This window comes from Periplaneta americana, chromosome 17 (genome assembly GCF_040183065.1).
Source record: "Periplaneta americana isolate PAMFEO1 chromosome 17, P.americana_PAMFEO1_priV1, whole genome shotgun sequence".
In the NCBI taxonomy this organism is placed as follows: domain Eukaryota; kingdom Metazoa; phylum Arthropoda; class Insecta; order Blattodea; family Blattidae; genus Periplaneta; species Periplaneta americana.
This window is the reverse complement of record NC_091133.1, coordinates 63,624,920-63,647,974: the sequence shown is the minus strand read 5'-3', so window position 1 is coordinate 63,647,974 and position 23,055 is coordinate 63,624,920. Positions and strand designations below refer to the sequence as shown.

The 23,055-nt window shown below is 34.5% G+C and overlaps 1 protein-coding gene across 2 annotated transcripts in view; it reads right to left on the bottom strand.

Annotated features, from left to right (window-relative positions):
* Positions 1-21,060: 21,060 nt before the first annotated feature.
* The window catches only part of LOC138692799 (monocarboxylate transporter 12), a 323,250-nt gene continuing 321,255 nt past the window's right edge, over positions 21,061-23,055 (bottom strand). For both annotated transcript variants that reach the window (XM_069816017.1, XM_069816016.1), the window contains exon 9: positions 21,061-21,224. In XM_069816017.1, the coding sequence (XP_069672118.1) occupies positions 21,103-21,224 (122 nt within the window). In that variant the 3' untranslated portion in view covers positions 21,061-21,102. The remainder of the gene's footprint in view (positions 21,225-23,055) is intronic.

Genomic DNA, 23,055 nt, shown 5'->3' with positions numbered 1-23,055 from the left:
ATGATTATGTAGATTAAGCTTATTATTCTTATAATAGACAATATCAGCGGTTTCCGGCCAAACTCAATGTTGTTTTACAATCAGTAGAGTGGGATGAAAAATTGCATGTGTGTATTTATTTACACTGCAAGTGGGCAAGCATCCGGTGGCAGTGGTATACACAATATAAACAATACACAATAAAATTACAATATACAATACAAAATATAATTATACAATACACAATACAAATTAATTCTATAACACGAGTATATTTATCTACGATTGGCAACAGTGACTATTATCTTCGCTATCTATTCATAGAAGTAATAACTAAAGAATCCACAATTGCACCAATTAATTATCGATCACTCTCGATTAGTAGGGTCAGATATCTTTGACAGTCAGTGTACACTGGTATTCAAAGATATATAATGTAGAATTTTTTGGTCATTTAAGCGAACTTTATAATTACGGGATAAGTCAGAACCAAAGATATAACAAATGAACAAACTTTCTGTGATCAACTTCCACTTGTTACAGTCAGTTCACCTATCTCCATCACTGATGAAGAATAAAGTAAGATGAAAACGACAGTCACAGTAATTATTATATCTTCATACTACTACGAAAGACAAGGCTCCATAAGGGTACGTACACGTTGGAGCAACGATAAACGATAAAAGAAACGATCTAGCGACGCTTTGGTATTATCAAAGAATCAAGCGTTCATATCGGAGCAACGAGGACGCGGGAAGCGAACATTTTGATTTATCAGTAGAAGATATTCTATGCATCCACTTAATGAAAGAAGAGATATAGGAAATATCAGCTGCTAAGTTCAAGGTTAATATAACTTAAATACGTACAAAATTAAACCAGTTTCTCATCCCAAAGATACTATAAATTTGTTGTGTTGTGATTGGTTCTTGTGATCACATAACATATGACCAATAATATACAACTGATCAATTTGTCAATATCTACAATAATTAATTTAATATGCCGAAATAATAATAAATCGATTAATATTCGGATATATTGACAATCACCGGTAATTATACAGATTAATATTATCTTAATCAGTCGCTTTTATCGTGTATCTTCGCTTTTATCGTTACTCCAATATGCACACCTCAATGACATTGCATGCTTCAATTCTCCCTGATAAAGCATCGCTGCTTCTTTTATCGTTTATCGTCGCTCCAACGTGTACGTACCCTAAGAGGCTTGGAACCTATTTAAACAGGCATATCGAGTGCCACCAATTTTTTTTTTTTTTTTAATTTTCAAGTAGTTCCGCTAATTTTCAAAAGTGACACTATTATTGGGACAGGTAAAAATGTGTTCCAGAAAATTATTATGTAGTTCAAGTGTAAATTATTTTCACAATTGATAATATGAAAGATTTCCCCGCTGAACTTAGAGTGTTTTTTTTTATCATTAGAGGGGAATGAAATTTTGAATTTTGTAACGCGACTATATATTTTGTACTATTGGCGACACTGACTGATAGCTCCGTCATCTATTCATACAAGTAATAACTAAAGAAACCACATTTACATGAACAAATTATCGATCACTATCGATTATTAGAGATCAGGTATCTTTGACCGCCAGTCTACACTGGCGTTCAAATCCATCTGACGTACAATTTCTGATCGTGTAAGCGAACTTTCTAACCATGGCAAAAGTCAGAACCAAATATTTAACAAATTGATAAGCTTTGAAATAGTTCCGCTAGTTTTCAATAAGTGATCCTATTACTGGGGCGGGTAAAAAAAAATCACTTTTTTTTTAATGCAAATTAAATGCTCACCTGCATTCCATAGCAGTCGAAATTAGATCCCTAATATTTAAATTTGAAGGTCGTATTTGCTTAATGTGGGTGCGCGGCCACACAGGTACTGAAGGAAACGAAAGAGCGGATTCATTAGCGAAGCAAGCAGCCTCAACCAACTCAGAATATAAATATTCCGCCTGTCCTATTTCGTACATTAAGCAGAAGATCAAGCACACAACTACACTCAAGTGGAATACATACTGGAACTCTAGTGTTAAAGGCTCTGTGACCAAGAAATTATTCTTTCCCAATGTACAAGACAGACTATGTTGCAGTCAGTTCTCAACCGACTTCTTTTACACCCAATTTATGACCGGCCATGGAAAATTCGGTTCCTACTTTGAAAGATTTAGGATCAAAAGTGCAGAAGAATCTCCGTGCATATGCAAAGAGAATCAGACTGTTGAACATTTGATTTTTCACTGTCCAGTGTTCGAAAGGAAAAGACACTTTTTAAGATATCATATCTCGGACTGCAATTTAAATTACTCCACACCCCTTTACCATTGTCTTAGAAAAAAATGTTGTTACAAACAATTCACAGAGTTTATACACCACATCCACGCAAGACTGTAGCTGTTAATTGTATATAAATTAATGATGTTATAAAATCCTAATGCACTATGTAAAACAAGGTGTCTATCTTTGGGACATAATAATAGTAATAACAACAATAACTATGTTTGTATTATAGTTTTTACTATTGTTGAGTATTTGATGACAGGTATATAGTTTGTAATTTTGTTTTTTATTTTTTTTACTATTGCAAACCAACTATATAATAGGTGTTTTATTTGTAACTACGCCAATTCTGTGCATTATCTCATTAATATTGCTTAAAATTATGTATAAAATCACAAATTAATGTAATAATCTTGCAATTTCTCTACACCTTCGATTATAATTTCTAATTGTATTTAATTTTGTTTTAACTGAAAGTAATTATTACATAACGTATTTAGTATTGTTTACTGTCTCTTAATTAGTGTATTTATATTGTAACTATGATTCACACCTACTATTAATTCTTTAAAATTGTGTATTATCACTGCATAATGTATTTCACATGTAACAAACTACAACCCTAATATACCAAAGGTAAAATAGGGTTTCAATATTTGGATAACAATAATAATAATAAAAAATTAAATGCTCATATTTGACAGTATCAGCAGTTTCCCGCTAAATATAGTATTAATTTACAATCTTTAGAGGGAGGGATGAAATGTTTAATTTTATAATGCGGGTATATTTACGTACCATTGGTGACATTGACGGTTACCTTGGCCATCTATTCATAGAGGGAATAACTAAAAAGCCACACTTACACGAACATATTATCGGTCACTATCAATTAGTAGGGGTCAGGTACGTGTATAATTGAACGATATATATTATATACTCAAAGCTATTTTGGATTTTTAATACGAATTAACACAGATGTTAAAATTCGGACCTGATTGATTGAATAGGATGTCTGTAAATAAGTGAAAACATCCCCAAACATCCGGACAAGGTTGATGAAATTTAAGGGGCTATGGAATCCTTAGCGTGACTTCCATTGGGAAGAGTCCAAGAGTCGAGTCCGATGTCCTAGATGTACATGTCGTGAAAGAGTCCTATTCCTGATAAAGAGTTTCACGCAATTTTTTTTTTTATAATTTCCTTTCACACGTCGAAATATAAAGGCAGAAATATGTGTTCATACTATTTTCCTAAATTGACGTGGCCTTGTTCCATAGCACAGATTAATATGAAATAAATTTTTTCCGTCTGTTTGTATATACACTATGTGTTTGTTTATTTATTTATTCAACTATTTATCTATTGAGGCACTTTATCCTATCAGAAATGACTTTTATGATTTTCTGTTATTTTAACATTAAGGTGAGTATCTAAGAGTCGAAGCTGTGTCGCGAAGCTGCCTCATGATTCTTCCTACGCTCAGTGGATTCCTTGCGCGCTATAATGCGAGGCGGTCTCGCAAGGGTTCGTGGGTAAAGATTCCATTATGTAATCCAATATTATTGCCTCAATTGCTATGCGCTAACTGGTCATTCATGCTGCTTTGCGTTTTTGCCTCGATACCAAAAGAAGAAAACCGCGAGGCAAACAACAAGTGAGGCTTCCGCGAGATGCGACCGCACGTGGGAGCATCGCTTCTTGGATACGCGCCTTTACACACATGGCGGGATTTCCTTGAAGCGTGATGAACTTAACTCGGAGTTAAACTTGAGATTTACCTATTGAAATAAGTTATGTCGTAAAAGCAGGAATGTTCACGAGTAAAATGGAATTATAATAGACTAATGAATTCAGGGCTACGCACAAGACTGGAAGAAAGAGAAAAATAAATGAAATGTAGATTTGGACACAAGAGTGAAAGAAAGACAAAAAGGAATAAGTATAAAAAGAGAGAAAAAAAAGAGAGAAAATGTACAATAGTAGCAAAAAAACCGGACCGACCCTTGTAGCTGATTTCAGATCCTTATTCACAGTGACAGCACGATAGACTGGTAACTAAGACTTCCGTGGTTCGAATCCTGACTGGGAAGGAAACTATTTTTGTTCCTTATTCAAATTTATTCCCAATACTTTTCGATTGCAGCGATATTTTACTACTTAATCAACTTATTATTTCCAGAACATGAAGTTTACCAGCTTATTTTCTAATGGCTTTCGAAATGGGCTACGTCAGCAGTCGAAACTACAACAATTTCGATAGATTACTCGCTATCTTGTGAATGCGGGCGTGGCATGCGCATTGGCTCATTTCGGGGACTTCGATTATTCCGTCGGTCCGGTTTTTTTGCCACTAGGTACTGTACTTCTATCAGTTAATAATTCTAAATTTTACTTATTGTTGCAATATTTGATGATAACCTGCTCCATGACGGCTTTACTATTCCCGAATACGAAGCCTTCTGATTTTCCCATTGGCTTCCTAGAAGTTCCCAATGAACCATGATCTGCCAGCTCTCCCTGGGTCAACTTCTATCTCTTTTTCTTTTAATTATTAAAGTGGAGTTTCGTGAAGACAGTTTTTGTCATTCACGAAGGACAACTTCAACTTACAAGACACATCATATTAGACTACAAATAATTGTTTCATTTCCATATTACCCAATAATAATAATAATAATAATAATAATAATAATAATAATAATAATAATAATAATAATAGTAATAAAGTTAGTAACAATGATAATAATACCTTTTAATACATTATTATTATTATCATTATTATTATTGGAAGAGAATTGAATGCTGTTTTTTTTTACTCATTTCAGTCAGATCAATACACACAGTTAAATATTACAGCAAATTGTTTTTTTAAATCCTAACTTCATTACATTAATTTTAGATGTTTTACGCAATCATACGGATTTGCTCAAATTTCTGACATTAATTTTAGAATATAGATATTTGATAGCCGTCCCAACGAAGGTTTAATAATCGGCCTCCTATTCAATTCTGAAAGAATATTTATATTTAATTCAATTTTTTCTTTAATAGAAACCCTAGTTAGGTAGGCTATCATTGAAAAAATTATTGGAAATACAACAAAGAATTTAGGTTACAACACAAATTATATTTTATAAAGAATATAAATGATGATTAATTATGCAAATCGATGACTTCATTGCAGTGGAGGATATCATCTCCAGGATGCTGTGAGGAACTTTTAATTTTCGGAAGACTCCTAAGGACTCTCGTGGGATTGTGCCTCTAGCCCCAATCATAATTCCTATAACGTCCCATGTCTTGGTGTTATATTTGGTCCCCAAATCTCTTGCAGCATTGCAGATAAATTGCACGTAAGTGACACTTTATCGACGACAGCAACTTTCGTATTATCTGCACATGGCTCCATTGCGTATCGTCCATTTCCGACGGACTGATACCACTTACTAAGATTAGGGCCCATGCGGGATGACTCAGCCCCCACGATGTGTACGCACAGAGTTCATTACGCTTCTTTTTCAAAAAGTTACGAGCTCATTTGCTAGACTTTTCAGTCACCTCCCATAAAATACGAGTACAAAATATTTGTTCGTTATTTATAGATTTGAATCACAAATTCTAATATTGATTTAGTACACCTTATTTATGTAAGCGTGATATCTTCATTAGAGAATTTTGACACAATCCTAACGCCTGAGTTGTTGAGAATATGAATGCTGCGAACTTTGGTGTTTGTTCCTCATCCTCCTTCGTTCGTCGAAACTTCTTACCGCTTCAGAGTTGTCGTCTCTTGGTGTTTCTTGTGGATTTCAACTCCGTTGGCATCATTGGGAAGAGAGAGAGAGACACACACACACAGTTTTAATTCACAATCTCGTTAACTCCCGACCTCGGCTCTGGGATGAGGTCAATGAACAAGGAAATTGCATAATTCACGCCTTGCACAACGCTGCCTGCGAGTTGCGGAGTACTTGAACCAGAGCAGCCGGCGACATCGTTTACATTTGTTAGTCTGGATACGCTACTGAAATCTGACCCAAGAATCACACTCAACCCATATACTCCATTTAATTCTTGATATCTGTTTCCAGACTGAATAAAGCTGAACAAAGCACTAGTAAACAGTAATAATAGTAGTAAATAGCATTATGACGAGTTGCCAAATTAAGGTAGGTGTCCCTGATATGGCCATGCTAAGGTTTGAGAATTTTTCTAGCCGCCATTTTGAAAGAAAATGTAAATCAATTTTTTCTTACTCGTTCTCAGTTTAATGGACTTTCTTAAAACCATTTCCTTTCCCCATAAAAATAGCTTTAATTGTCCAAAAAGTCCCAAATTCCAAAAGTTTACCTAGTGGCCATATCAGGAACATGTGCACATGATATGGCCACACTTGTTCCATGTTCTACAAATCGTGATTGTTTTCAGTTTGATAGCGCAGTTCTGCTAAAATTAAATAATTTTGGTGTAAAATGAATAAAAATGACACTTAATAATCTTTTTTATAATTCAAAAGTGTAGTCAAAACAGGTTTTTCCATAAAAAATTAAGTTGTTTTTCTTAAAATACAAAATTTTTGCGTAATCCCAGCTATAAGGCATGTAAATTTGTCAGGTGAAAAAATAAAAGTGAAATGAACTTGATATGGCCATGGTGCATTTGATATGACCATATCGGGAGGAGGTAAGCTTTCACGAAAATCGTTTGATTATGAACAACTCGTAAATGATACGCCATCAACTACAATACCAATCAACAGAACATTAAAAACAGAATGGAGTACAATGGTTTTCATGAAACAAGTCTTTGAAAAACATGCATAAAACAAAGGAGACTTACCACTGAAAAATAAGAAGAGATCACATGAAAACCGCAAAACAGGCAACTGACGCCATATTGCTCAACCTGACTGGATGTAAAACGAGCAAGTGACATACCAGGATGCCCTTTCACTGGATGCTGCTGCAATTTAGCGGATTTTTTGGTTAACTAACTCACAATAGAGGGTGGCCATATCAGGAACATGGCCATAACAGGAGCACCCACCTTAAGTTACTGTTATGACAAATGTTTTGTGTTTCCGGGTATTCTTTACATCTAACGGAATATACTATTAAGAGATATGTAAAGAACTATTTCTCAGCCTTACTTACTTAAAATGGTTTTTAGAAACCCGGAGCTTCATTGCCACCGGAGTCACTGAACTGAAAGGTTCCGGAGTCACTGAATTGAAAACTGTGAACTCAAGCACTGGTAATTCCGCTTGCCCCAACTGATCTCAGTTCAGGAGAATAGTCCACGATTTGGGTAAGCACACGTGGTAAATGCAGTCCACTGCTTGATCTTGAGCCACCAGTTCAAAATGCACAGATAGTAGTGATATTTACCGTATTAGCTTCCTTTATCTTTTGTCACATCATTTTTCCTTATATTGCCTATCATGTGAGTATTCGTGTTACTTATTATCATAATTTTCTCTTTTTGTGTTTGTACCTAAAGATAATATTAAATAAATAATAAATAAGCGGCTGTTTCGGTCCGATATTTTCGGTAAACAGACAGACAGGTAACAGATATGGGCACCTGACGCTTGGGTCACGCTTTTTCGGTTACTGGTACAGTACGATTATTTAGTCCTGACAGTCGCCGGCGATCTGCGCCTGGGTCAGGCGAGTCCATTTAGTTACGCCAAGGGGTGTTTGGGTTATTCACTCGCTTGCCTTCCGAGCGATCGGATATCAGGCGTGCAGTAGAACAGTATGTTTTCAGTAGAAGTAAGCTGTACTGCATTCCTTTACCGACCGCTCGCCCTTATTTCTACTACGGAACTCTCCCCACTCCTCCTATTACTTCCCCTCTTTCGCGTCGCTGAGCTGTCAGGACTAAATAATCGGTCTGTACCTTTGGGTCACTGCATATTAGTTATGACATTTTGGGTAATTATGGCTTATTGGTACCTACTTCGGTCATTATACCATCAAAATATAACGAAATGGAAGGAATAATTATTTTTATTGTAGCAATTGCACAGGAATTTACTGTCTGAGAAGGTACTATTCCATTTCTTCCTCTTCACTACCACTAAAAGCCGCACACTCACTGGGGTTGATCTTCAGTTTGTAGACAAATGTCCTTAAATAAACATCCAACTGTCCTCTGGTCCTGCAGTCCTTCCCACAATGGATACGATTTGCTTCTGGTTCTTGATGTAGCCTATGTTTTGTTCAGTGGAGACCTTAATGTTTCTTTGCAAATAGTTTTTTCCGTTGCTAGGAAATGTAATTTAAATTAAATTTATTTCATAAGCAATGACCAAACAACATGACTTGAAGCAATGACAAAAATTATAAAGTGACCCAAGTGATCGAAGTGCTGTACCAAAAAATTCGTGGTACGGAAATAGTCTATTACCGAAAATGATGTACCATAAATTTGGTGGGATCGAAATGTCTTATTTACCTAAATGGCCTAGAACAAAAAATGAAAAGTGACCCAAAAAGATGGACGCTCTATACTTCGCTATATTACTATTATTATTATTATTATTATTATTATTATTATTATTATTATTATTATTATTATTATTATTATTATTATTATTATTACTATACATTGTAAATTTCTCACGCATTTTAACTCAATATTTACATTTTTATTATGATTTTTTCTTTATTTCTACATGTTATATGTCTCATTTTTATTTACACTGTTTCCATTGTATTATGTTTATCTCTTTAAATTTTTTGTGTACTACATTTAGTGTATTTGATGCGGTCATAACCACCGACCTAGATATATGTTAAAAATGCCGCGACCAAAATGAATAAGATAGTTTTTAAGACAATATTTTGGTCAATGCGGAGGAAATATTTTGTCTATTTCCAGCAATGTACTTTTTGTAACTTGCGTGCATTGACAGTGGCAGGGTACATGGTATGCAACTTTAGGAAACACAAATAATTTAGTATTTAGTATTAGTAGTATTGTGACAAAAAACATCAAGTTAACTGATACAACAATTAAGTGAAAGAACATTTTCAGAAGATCTGTTTGAAGCATCATTGCAGAGATTATTCCGCTAAACAAAATTTCAGAATGAGAAACTGCGTGGCCTTTTAGAAAAGAATACACGGAGGATAATTCCTACAGAATAAATACTGCGGAATAATTATGGACAACATGTATATGATAAAAACGTATAACTAAAGTGGAAAATAAACTAAAAGATAATATAATTTGAGTGTCAATTGATGAAGCTCCGGACTCAGTCGGACGCCATATTGTTAATGTAGTTGTAGGTGCATTAAATACAGAAGATGCCGATAGACTCTACCTTTTAATCACTGATGTATTAGACAATGTTTATTATTCTGCCATGTAAAATTTTTAACAGTGCTATGAGGTTACTTTGGCCAGCATGTGTACTTTATGAAAATGTCTTGCTATTTTCCAACTTACATGAACAGATCGGCAAAGTTTCTTTAACAGCATTATCCGAATAAGTTAATATGTGACATGTCTTGCACATTGGACTGTCCACATCGCGGAATGCCGCAGTAGACGAACCTAATGAAAATTTAGGCCTACCGTTTTCTTAAATATGTTTTAAGTCAAAGGACAGAGAGAAATATGTTAGTTAAAAATTGTTGGCGAAATATATGTAAAGCAAATTTGTGATTATAAAAATGATATAATAAGTGCGTTGCTGATAATGTTTTAGTGTATGAAACTAAAACAATCATAGCATTTATGATTTCGTTTCATTCTTGCAGTTTTAAGGAGAATCTGTGCCTAATATATATCCCTATTATTGAATTTTCTTATGTGTATTAATAGTTATTTTAATTATTGTTATAAAATTGAAGCAGATTTCAAATATTACTTTGGTTTTAACCATTAAACAAGTAAATTAATCAAAAACAATAATTAACACAATTATCATTTGTTTATTTAATTTTTATGTATTATTTTTATATGTTTACTTTAAGATTAATTATCTATTTAATGATTATGCCAATATAAGTCAAATTTTAATGCACCACATTATATTTCAAATATATGCCTGAAATGCCTAAATAGACGAAAACGTTAGCAACGTATTATTAACTTCAATGAATTATTTATATGTATAAATATTTGTTGTTGTTTTTAAATATGGATAAGTTATTTTGACTAAAAAACTCATGCAATAAATATTCTTATATTATATTTGACTTATCTGAATACCACTACAATGTTTTCTAAAATAATATATTCCTGTTCATAACGTTAGCAGTTATGGTGTAGTCAGATGCTTCAAGAAGATATCTTTTATTGATTCAAAATTGTAGTCTTAAAATTATTGTGGTTATATAAGATAATAGAATTAACAAAATATTTTTCAAAAGTTTTCATTGTTTCAATTAATATTATTTTATAATTAAAAAAAGTTTGTGACTTACTACAGTGTCCAGACTTTTAAATACATTAAACACAATTGAGTTTACCAGACAGATACGGAAACATCTTCTACTTCCCATCCTTTTATGACCATCATAACATTTTCGGATGTCACGATTTTAAACAGAAGGCAGCTCTACTGCAAGGAATGTAATCACTTAATGAAGTTAGCAACAGAATCGAGTTGTTTGAGTCCTGCTCCAAGCATACTTGAAAAACACAAAGAGAGTCTCTATGAATATTACGATTAATTTTATTTAGTATTCATCGATTAAGTTAGGAGCTCTCTATGTATTATGAGAAAGGTTCTTTCATTAACTAATATTTTTCATTCCGAAAAATAAGTTAATCGTGAAAAATACAGAGACTTTCATAAGTAACGAGTCTATCGAAAAATTAACTATTTTGAATGATTTTTTGAAATGATGTTCATCCTCACGAGAAAGAACCCTTCCTGGTACCGTTCAGTCGATTTGGAAACAAACACCCCTCTCCTCGAAGTGAGCGCTATTAAACGAAAGAATGGTTAGTGTTTTAAACCTTTATTAAAACACATAAATGTAATAACAGTTTCAATTGTTGACAAATTATGGTATACAATTTTCAGAATGTCTTCCTTTCTGCTGAATCCTCAAAATATATAAACGACGTATTAACTCTGCATGGATTCTGGTGAGCATGTCAGGCGTAACCATTTGTATCGTGTGTTCAATTCGTTCCGCTAATTCAGAAATGGACTTAGTCGTATAGACACGATCCTTGATGAATTCCCAGAAAAAGAAGTCCAGGGAGAGTCAAATCAGATGATCGCTGAGGCAAACGGATTGGGCCTGTGCGACCGATCCACCTGCCTGGAACACTTCGTCTACGGAATAAACGCTTAATTTGAGTTAAAATGTTTCCAAGTTGGAACCAGGCAGCAATTTTTCTCTTCTGCAATAAAGTTAAGTGGTGGGTGGCATTTCATCATTCCAGTCTATCACAACAATGTGTATAGGCATGGTCGTGTGCCATTAACCTTGGCGTATAGAAGGCCATGCTCCAGGTCATTTTAAGTCCTTGGAGTATTCTATGCTCCAGGTCATTTTAAGTTAGCATAAAATGCACATTACACATGGATAAGTAGTTTCCTCTGGTGGCGGGTGGAGGGGGTGTTTGTTTCCACCGGCACCGGGAAGGGTTCTTTCAAAAAATTATCCAAATAGTTTATTTTTCGATAGACTCGTTACTTATGAAGAACTCTGTACTTTAGGTCTGCATTATGCAAAATATGACAAAGTCTGAAATTGATTTGGTACTGTGAACAAGATATTAAAAAGTACTGTGTGGCACTTGATAATATTGAATTCTTAGAAATAACTAACGATCAGAATTTACATGAAATTTCCGAATTAGAAAGTCCAGAATTATTCCACATTTGTGGTTGTGCAGTATTCAAGATGAAATATGAAATAAATGTCTGTTATGCTATGAATTCCTCCTCATCAAAGGGCTACGAACATGGCAATAATTATATTGACCAATTAAATAGGGGAGGCCTAACCATTCCCTCGGGGACAGTGATGTTGAATGGCTGGCGCGTGCATGGTGTGCTGTACTGTTAGTACTTACTAAATGGCGAATATGAGCATGCATTTTAGCTGTCTTCAACAGCTATCGCTTGTATAGCCCGTATGAAAATGTTTAATTTGTATATTTGATTATATATTTGAGGATTTGGCCAAAAATAGAAGACATTGGTGTGTGCTCTCTCAAAATGCATGGCAAATATTTTTTTTATAAATATAGGCTAACTACTATACACAACTAAATATTGCACTATTCTGAAGCTGTTTCAAAGAAAAGGAAACTTGTGACTGTTGTTAAACTGATAAAATGTTTATGGTGTATTCTTCTTCTTTAAACTTTTAAAAAGCGTTAAATTGTATTAAGGAAGGTAATAAACCTAAGGTAAGCGGAAGCACCGTTTCGGTGTTGGTGTTACGTCTTCGTTAGCGATTGGTTAACTACTGCATCAGCTCATCTTGTCTCTTGATTTGATGTCCCCTATCGTCTTTGGTGGGGGTAGGATCTTTTAGTAGTGATTAGAGTATTTGTGTGTTGCGTAGTATTATAGGACAAATGAGATACAATAAATATATTAAAGCAATAACAAAACCATAAAATAAATAAAATTACGCAGAACACATCATCAATAGCAACCATAATTACAATAATACAGAAACAGATAGTGAGATAATACACATGGAATATATTACGAACATACGATAACATATCAACATTCAACTACATACATTGTTTGACATAATACTACATAACGCACAAATATCCTCACCACTACCAAAATATCCTATCCCCACCACAGACGACAGGAAATACCAAAGCAAGAGAAAAGACGAGGTAATGCAGTAGTTCACCAACCTCCAACGAAGGCATAATACCGAAACGGTGCATTTCGGTTACCTAAGATAGCCGATATTACGATTTCAAATACTATTTAATTTTTTTTTAATTTGAAATTTTTAAAGTTTTGATTATAGATTATTCGAACTCCACTTCACTGTGTAATTTTTATGTAAACTTATATATAATTTTATGCTCGACCATGCCGAAATATAGTAATTATACACCTGGTAGCAGTCATTTAATGCATGTCATTAAAGTACACCTATTCATTAAAGTTCAGGTTTTCGATTATTCTCGGATATGCAATCGAAAGACGAGGGAAACGTCACGGAGGCTGAAATCCAATACTGTCGCAGAAGGTTACGTTCTGTTACTATAATAATTAGCGTTAATTGTAAATAATATTCAAATAACTTCAATTTGTCATCTCGTTTTTCAATTCTAAATCAATTTCCAGGTTATATCAAAATTAGTTCATGTTATTCTCTAAATTATATCAAGGTCAATGACATTATTGTTCCTCGGAAAAAATCAATACTTTCGCGTCTGCGCACATCTCACAATTCACGAGCTATGCACAAGGTCACTTCCGATCTTCAGTCAGGTGCGAATAAAATGAATACTTCTGAATAATTTCAAGTTAGAAATATGGTCGAGCATAAAAAGTCGTATGAAGCTTGCTTGCGCTCGTTTCATAAACAAACATACTCGCGTCTTAATTACTATCATTATAGATTCGTTGCATAATGTACTATTATTATACAATGCATAGATGCCGACGTTTGGAGGGCAAGGCACTTTCTGTTTTCTGAACTTAAATAGCCAAGGGCGTCGCCCCCATCTCCAATAAAATTAATAGAGTGGTCTCAACCCTCCAAATAATATGAAAAGAGGTTTCTCATATTAAAAGAATAATTAATTTGATTGAAAGTTGAACTAGGATATAAGTCAAAAATAGTTATTTCAAATCTCACAATGAAAATGTTAGTGGCTCAACTCGCAATGACCCCTGCCTTTCTTTCCTCCTGCATTTGAAATCGGTGAATCCCCAAACATGATGCAATGGTGACTCCACTTCTTTGCCTATGATCCAGTACAAATCTATCAACTATTACGATCGAACATAAGGATTACCAAAGCGGAAATAATAATACAGAATTAAGAGTTCAGCTAAAATGCATTAGACTGTAGTCTACATTCGCCTAGTATTAGTTAAATTACTAATCATATTCCACACTTTTTTAAATAAAAGATTAAGTTTGTTACGATATTTAATAGTAACCGTTATCAATAGTTTCAGTGACAGTTTTTTTTTTTTCCATGATCGTCGTTACAGGTGTGTGTTTATTAAATGTTACATTTTAATAAAGAAAACTGTCCAAAATAAGAATGCAACGAACGGGAACAGAATGATAAATTTGGTTACAGTAATGGCTAATGTGCATCATTACTGCAAGGATCAACGAAGAGTGAGCAAAGGAGTGAAAGGGAAAAGGTGCTGCATAAGGGCCGCAGTTTTCAACCATCTTACGTTAAGCAATTTCCATGGGTGTTAAATTAAAAACAGATGATGATATTTTCTGCAAAATATGTAAAGAAATTTTTTTAGAAACAGCAAATAAAGTTTTCTCGGACTTTTGTGCAGAGTCCTGCCCCCACCTCTGAATATTTCAAAGAAGCCGTCGCCTATGAACCATGTACACTTACTTACTTACAAATGGCTTTTAAGGAACCCAGAGGTTCATTGTCGCTCTGACATAAGCCCACCATCGCATCGGTCCCTATCCTGAGCAAGATTAATCCAGTCTCTATCATCATTTCCCACCTCCCTCAAATCCATTTTAATATTAACCTCCCATCTACGTCTCGGCCTCCCCAAAGGTCTTTTTCGCTCCGGCCTTCCAACTAAGACTCTGTATGCATTTCTGGATTCGCCCATACGTGCTACATGCCCAGCTCATCTCAAGTTATGAATGATTAATCAAAACAAACTGTAAAGAGAGTTACGCACATCTTAATAAAATGGTAAAATAATATGTTAATATTACATTCTATCTCTATGTGAAAAATATGTATAAATAATAGTGTCCTGCAATGTTCGAAATTGAGAGAGGCAATCATCACTTTAACATTTTCTGCACAGATGATCAGCAAGTGCTGGAAGACATAAAAACTTAGAGGGAACTTTGATTTCATTATAACATAATCCTTTCAGTCGCTAGACTATAGAGTATTAAGTAGTAAACTGGAAACATAGTGATTATTTTAATATTAACTTCTAAAAACATACAAAAGTTGGCATATTCCATACAAGAAGTGTTAACTTATAATTTAATCTTACATACCTACATATTATTAGAATTCTAAAGGAACTATTTTGCAAATTATACTTTGTTCTCAAAGCATATTATGGTGTTATTTATGTACACTTTTATAAAATAATAAAAACATAACGAAACATATTTATCTAAGTCAAATATGAAACAGAAAGTGGTAATAATATGTTATGTAGAAACTTAAAATATAAACCTTAACTTATTTTCTTGTTACAATATAGTCACTCAGAAAACCGAATATTTAACAATAACAGAGAAACATTAAATAATTTCTAGTTGTTGCTATTTGACAGAGTACTTCGTAACAACAAGTAACATAGTTCTGCTATCATATTCGGTTGTCTCAGGGCATATACTAGACACGCATTTTAATTGTGCCACTGGACTACATTATGCCATTCAAGGAGGGAATAACTCTTGCAGCACCTTCTGCAAAAATTTTCTAAAATCTGCAAGTATTACTTTTAAATGTGAACTCCAAAGCCTTCTCAAAACTATAACTTCTAGCTACACTGAAGATCTCGTACTGCGTGGTATAGAAGTTTCCTTACTTGCCACTGGATCTGAGATTCAAGGGTTCAAGCCCCGCTGAGGGTAATGGATTTTTAAGAGAGACAAAACGCTGGGTTGAAAATTCAACCGTGAGATCGTAACAGGCCATAGGGCCTAATACTTGAAATGAAAAAGAAGACAAAGAATAAAAAGAATTCTGTCCTTAAATAACAGGTTTCAGACAAAGTTAACGGTCATTCTTCAACGACGTCATAGATAAATTCTGGAATTACTACAGCGATCACATATGGGAGGTCCAAGTGAGCGTGGTTTGTTTCATTCTCTATTTGCAATCCATCCCACAATAATAAAGTACAAAACTTTATTAGAGATATTTCGATAAACTGGCTGATATTGACACAATTATGGGAGAAAGTAACACCGTTGCTCCTGATTCAGACGTATGCGTGTTAGAATGCATTAAAAATAGCAACCACGAACGGCACAGATATAACACGATACTCTAATTTAAAACTTTAGGAAATGGGAAGTCGGAAGAGACTTTCCAGACTAAATTACATCTATTGAGTCCCAGTGAACGTTCCCGGTGTCTGTCTGTCCACTAGCTGTAGGTCCCCATGCTAACGCCGTTGCTTGCATCCGTAAACTCATGGCACTTCGCCGGATTAAAACTTACGTATTATATAAAATTAATAACACCCGGTACTCACCCTCCTTATTGCAGCTGCTGGAAGTGTTTCCCATCTTATGTGATACATAATGCACATCGTCGTAAGAAACAATCATTCTGCATTAATATAACGGATTCTGTTCGAATGTTTTCTTTAAGTTCCTTCAGTGTATGGAGATTACTTGCATACACTTCATTTTTCAGTGTTCCTTAGAATGAAAGTCGTATGGTGTTAGGTCTGGGGAAGGAGCAGGCCATAACACCCTACTAATAATTCTGCGGCCAAATATACGAAATGTCATTAATGTAACATAATCCGGCGAAGTACAATGAATTCCCAGATGCAAGCAGCACTCATAGCGTGCGGCGAGGGGGGAGAGGGGAAATGGGAGATGACCTGCAGCTAGTTGCCGACAGAAACACCAAGAACGTTCGCTGGGACACACAATCGAATCCTCAAGCCACTAAATAAAATCCCTTCAGCTATGCCTCTTTAAAGTAAAAAGGGTGGAATTGTCTAAAATAAATAAATCAATCAATCCACGGTGCGACAGTCCATTATGAGCCAAGGCTGGCAAGCTGGCTGCTGGCCTCACGTCCACAGACCTCAGCAGAGGTGAACGACCATTCAACCAGAACGGTGTGGTTAGCACGATGATCCCTCCCAGCCGTTTAGTTAGTTTTCTTAACCGGATTTCACTAGCTCCCTAAATGCATCACGATGCTGGGTAAGCACTGGTTCCATACCTGTCGAAAATTTTATGAGAAAATTCATTCCCCATGAGGACTCGAAAATTTCTTCCCCATGAGGACCCGAACTAGCGCACATTTCGTGACGTGAATCCTAGGAAGGATGCATTAGATCATGACGCCACGGTGCGGGACTGGAATTTCAAAAGCTTATTAAGTCAATTTTCTTTCCTGGGTTTGTTTTAGTAGGTTATTTTACGACGCTTTATCAACATCTTAGGTTATTTAGCGTCTGAATGAGATGAAGGTGACAATGCCGGTGAAATGAGTCCGGAGTCCAGCACCGAAAGTTACGTAGCATTTGCTCATATTGGGTTGAGGGAAAACCCCAGAAAAAACTTCAACCAGGTAACTTTCCCCGACAGGGAATCGAGCCCGGGCCACCTGGTTTCGCGGCCAGACGCGCTAGCCGTTACTCCACAGGTGTGGACTGTTTCCTAGATTTAAGATATGAAATAATTAATACTGTTTACATTTATGAATGACATCCTTATATTAACTGACTGGTGGCGTCTTCTTGCACAGTAGTGACAAAAAATTCCCCGAAATGAGCCACTGCGCATGCCACGCCCGCATTCAAAAGATGGCGAGTAATCTATTGAAATTGTTGTAGTTTCGATTGATGACGTAGCTCATTTCGAAAGCCATCAGAGAATAAGCTGGTAAACTTTATGTTCTGGGAATAATAAGTTAATTAAGTAGTAAAATATCGCTGCAATCGAAAAGTATTGGGAATAAATTTGAATAAGGAACAAAAAAATATTTCCTTCCCAGGCAGGATTCGAACCACGAAAGTCTTAGTTACCAGTCTATCGTGCTGTCACTGTGAACAAGGCTCTAAAATCAGCTCCAAGGGTGTCCGGGTTCCCCCCCCCCCACTACTGTACAATCCAAAATCTATACTTGGGTTTTCACCTTTCAGTATCTACGTATTTTCTGAAGACACAGTACGCCAAAAGTAAGACTAGTATATGACCAGCTTAATGACTTAGGATAAGACCGCCTATGCACCCGAAAGACCTCTAAGAACTGAAAGGTTCGCTTTTAAGTGTTTAATCATAATGACAACTTCCCACTGTCAAAATGAAAACTAAGTGGCAAGTTATCTTACTTGACTAGTTTCGAATTCGTGTCAGTCACCTTCAGATCTATTGAGGCCCTTGCTTCTTCCGGGTTCTTTAGTTGTTTTGCTGGGGAAAGAAACTAGAACCTCACTAGTTCTGAAGATGACTGATACGAAGTGGAAACTAGTCAACTGAGGTAATTTATCACTTAGTTTTCATTTTAACACTAGTAAGATGATATTATAACTAAATTCTTAAGTAATACAAAGTGCTAAAATTATGTAATCGAGATGTATCAAAGGTTTGATAGTATGTTCGGAAGAAGGAAAATTAACACTTTTTATGATATATGCAATGTGAAAAAAAAAAAACTAACCATCAATTAACATTTAATTTTGAGATTTAAAAGTTGACATAATACTATTTTAATTTTGCAACAGTCCAATTCAGGAATACATTGTCCTGATTTGAACCGTGTTGTAAAATATCATTAGCATTAAAATTATTATAATACAAGCTGTTAAATAAATTAAAATAAATTCAATCTTTATGACGATGCTTAGTCCAGCTCATGGAACTTCGCTTATTTTAGCACAAAATAAATAATGTTCACTTCATCATTCAATGTTTCTCGTTTGCTTATTAAATAATGGGTTTTTAAAGTATAAACTGTCAGATCTTCCAAACACTTATAAAAATTAAAAAGTAACATTTCAGTAAAACCAGTCTAGTATATTTCGATCAAGCTAAATAAGAGAATCTTAAAGAACTCATCTTATTACAGCCATAAAAATTACTCATCCTAGTAGTAATTCATCTGAAGCATGTTTTTTTTTTTTCAGAAGTATAAACTCACTAATTATCACTTCATTGGAATTGCAAATATTGTAAAAATGTAATAGCTATATTCCTATATTATGTGATCATATATATAATCTTATAAATAATTATTAATTTAAATTATTTGCACGTTGTATTTATATGGTAGAGTCAATAATTGTGTGCACCAAGGACACTATGAACACCAATTACGTAATTGCGTTATCTTATGCATCTCAACAGTAACACAAATTTCATTTCCACGAGTATAGCATCAAATTGATGGAAAAAGTCTTAAAGAATTTTTTTTTTTTTCGTAATACCTGAACCTCACAAATCACACGTTCTAGGGTCTTCGATGTGCCCGCCAACTTCCATTTAATAGACTACCTCCATTAGCGTGTGTAAATACTGCACAGTTGCGTAATACTTGTTCAGAATGTATTCGTAACATTATTAAAATTTCGGTCATTATTTTGTCCGACTTCTGAAAAAATCTTCACGTTTTCACAGTATTAAAATCCTAACACTACTGTGATTTATGTATTGGTAACATTTATTGCAGTCTACGGATATGCATCATGTACACGCGTATTCAAAGGCCTACGGTCCACGAAATTATTGACTCTATTACGTATCTTATATGTTGTAATATTATCTATTTTCTTTACGTTTAAACTATATGTAACGAACTACCAGCAACTTACATAGATTACCTAGTATAAATAATTTTCTAATACTGTGGATCCTATCATCTTGATTTTCCCATTTTTGCTACATTTACTAAATATTTCTATGTTGCTTGAAATTATTACTCTCACCAGATGATAGAATACATTCTTGTTTAGGAATGGACGGGTATTCTTATCACATAACTTCATTGTACTGCAACACTCTTGTTAGAATACATTCTTGTTTAGGAATGGACGGGTATTCTTATCACATAACTTCATTGTACTGCAACACTCTTGTTATGTTATAGTAAGGTTAATATTTCTTTAGAACTGACGTTTAATGGGGATACAATAGTAAAAAGAAGAATAATGTAACAACGACCATTTAAATGCAGTCAGATTTCACTGAGTACTGCGGTTTTCTGTGTTATTCCTAGGTATCATTACTGTATTAGTGACATATTACTTTGTTTATACATCTTCTATTGTTAATAGGGTTATGAATTACTAACGAGGATAAGAAATCTAGAGTATTTCTTATCATAAATAAAAAATCAATAGTGCGAGAGTTCATGGAGAGCCAAAGCCTACCATCCCACTGCTAATCTCATGTCCACATGTCTCAGTAAGAGTGAACGATCATCCAACCAACAAGAGATAACGTATGATTAGCACGGTAATATTCATAGCTATTATAGCTGCTTGCAAAACATGATTTGCTACTCACTAAAGCTCTCCACATTCATCACGATTCTGGGTGGGTACCGATCCCATACACTGGCAAAAATCCCGTGAGAAAAAATCTTTTACCATGAAGACTCAAACCAGCTTTCATTCCCTAATGCTAGTCCAAAGCATGACGCCTTATTCCACCCAGCTAAGACGTGGGACATTTTTATCACATAAAATAAAATTATTTTCTTTAGATATAGAAGAATCAGCCCTAAAATATAAAAGAAGTCATTATTGAACAATAGATTGTAGTCATTGGTAACGGCAAGATAACCTTGGGAACAATGTCAACTGTCAATTCTAAAGTAATTTTAATTATACTATATGTATCGGTATAAGATTCTAGTAATTAAAGGATGTATTTTTGTAAAAAAAAAAACAGAATATCAAACAGGTGCTATATTAGCATACGTCATCTCTTCCTCCTCTGCATTATTATGATTTCTACGATCCATGATGTCATCGAGGCGAATATCAGTGCAGACATTGCATGTATACACAGCGGAAAACTGCCTGTTGCATCCCGCAGCCATCCTGCGAACATGAAATGAATATAAAAATAATGTTAATACAAAAACTGGAAAAGAACGTAGCTTTGAAAATAAATAAATATGCTACTGCGTCGTTAGATAAGCAGCTCAGAAGTAAGTAAATTTAAATAAGTTTTCTTATATAAAAATTAATATAATCATAATTTTTAAATTACTACCAGTTTTTTATGTACAGTATATAAATGGTTGCTCTTACCTACTTTTCGTTTGTAAAAAAAATACTAAATTATATAACTCAAGAGCTCCAATTACCAGTCTCACTTCTGTAAAAATTTACCCTCAAATTTTATTTACAATCTCATATTAAGTAGTAAGAAGAAATAATGTTAGAAATAAGTATATTAATTAATTCTATCTATATCCGACAACATTCTTCAGTAATTTATTCTAATATAACAAGAACTGTCGCTTTGTTTCGATCAGGGGATAGCTGCAACTGAGCTAGTTGCTTAAAAACAAACCCGGATTCGGCAACACGAAGATCGCTTGAGATTTGTGATGAACTTGTATTTACTTGACTTACTTACAAATGGCTTTTAGAGAACCCGAAGGTACATTGCCGCCCTCACATAAGCCCGCCATTGGTCTCTAAACTGAGCAAGATTAATTCAGTCAATAGCATCATATCCAATCTCCCTCCAATCCATTTAAAGGATCCAGGGGAAAACACGTTTAGTCCAAATTTTTTAATTTTAATATTTTAATTCAATCTGGCAGTTAAAGTTGAGATCTTTAAGATCCCCTAATCATAAAAGGGAAAAACTTGCTTGGTTCGAAATTATAAGCACATTAAAGAAATGCTTACACGGGAAGAAAGTGTCATTCTGCAAGTCTGTATGCGCTGTCCTGAAAAATTTGCAAAATGTGACTAAACATGTTTTTTTCCCTGGACTCTTCATTTTAATATTATCCTCTCATCTATGTCTCGATCTCCGCAAAGGTCTTTTTCCCTCAGGTCTCCAACTAACATTCTATATGCATAGTAACTTGATTTACAAAATACAAAAAATAAATCTCAAAAAGTATGATTTGAGACTTTCACGCAAATCAACGCGATGGACAACTTTTGGAATCTTTCACCATCTAAGTGATGCAGGAATATCCTATGTTTCGGAACTCCGTATAATTTGCATCACCAGGGAAGTCCCAATTAATGGGAAAATTCTGGAGGTAAATTAAGTTTTTAACTACAAATATAATATCTAGATATATCAAAAGTCACTCTAGCTAAATATATGGGGCCGATCTTTCTCATACTAGCCTAATTGGGAAAATTCTGGTTTTAAATTAGATATTTAACTACAAATGTATTATCTAGGTACATACAAAGTCAATCTAGCTATAACTATAGGGCCGATCTTCCTCACACTAATTCTGTTCCTTAAGCAATTGGTTTTTAAACCCCATCGCACAAAACATTCTCAACGTAAATTAAATACTGAACTACATTTTGTCTGCATCAACTGGTCATTATAGCTGCACATGTAGGGAAGATCTGGCACAAAGTAAGTGGCAGGGGGTTTCAAACTTAATTGCAAGAAACACTTTCTCAACTTAATTAACATCAAACGTTTTCCTATATAAAATTTTCATTCTAGCTACACTTGTGGGGCAAACATTGCACAGTGTAATTAAGTTTCTTATGCCGATTGTTTTCAAATCTAATGGTAGGAAAAGAATAACAACTTAAATATCGGTACTTAACAACAAAGATGTTGTCTACATCACATAATCATTCTAGCAAATCCTACATGGAGTAATTCGGTTTCTTATGACAGGAGTCTACAAACATAACTACAAAAAATTCTCAAAAT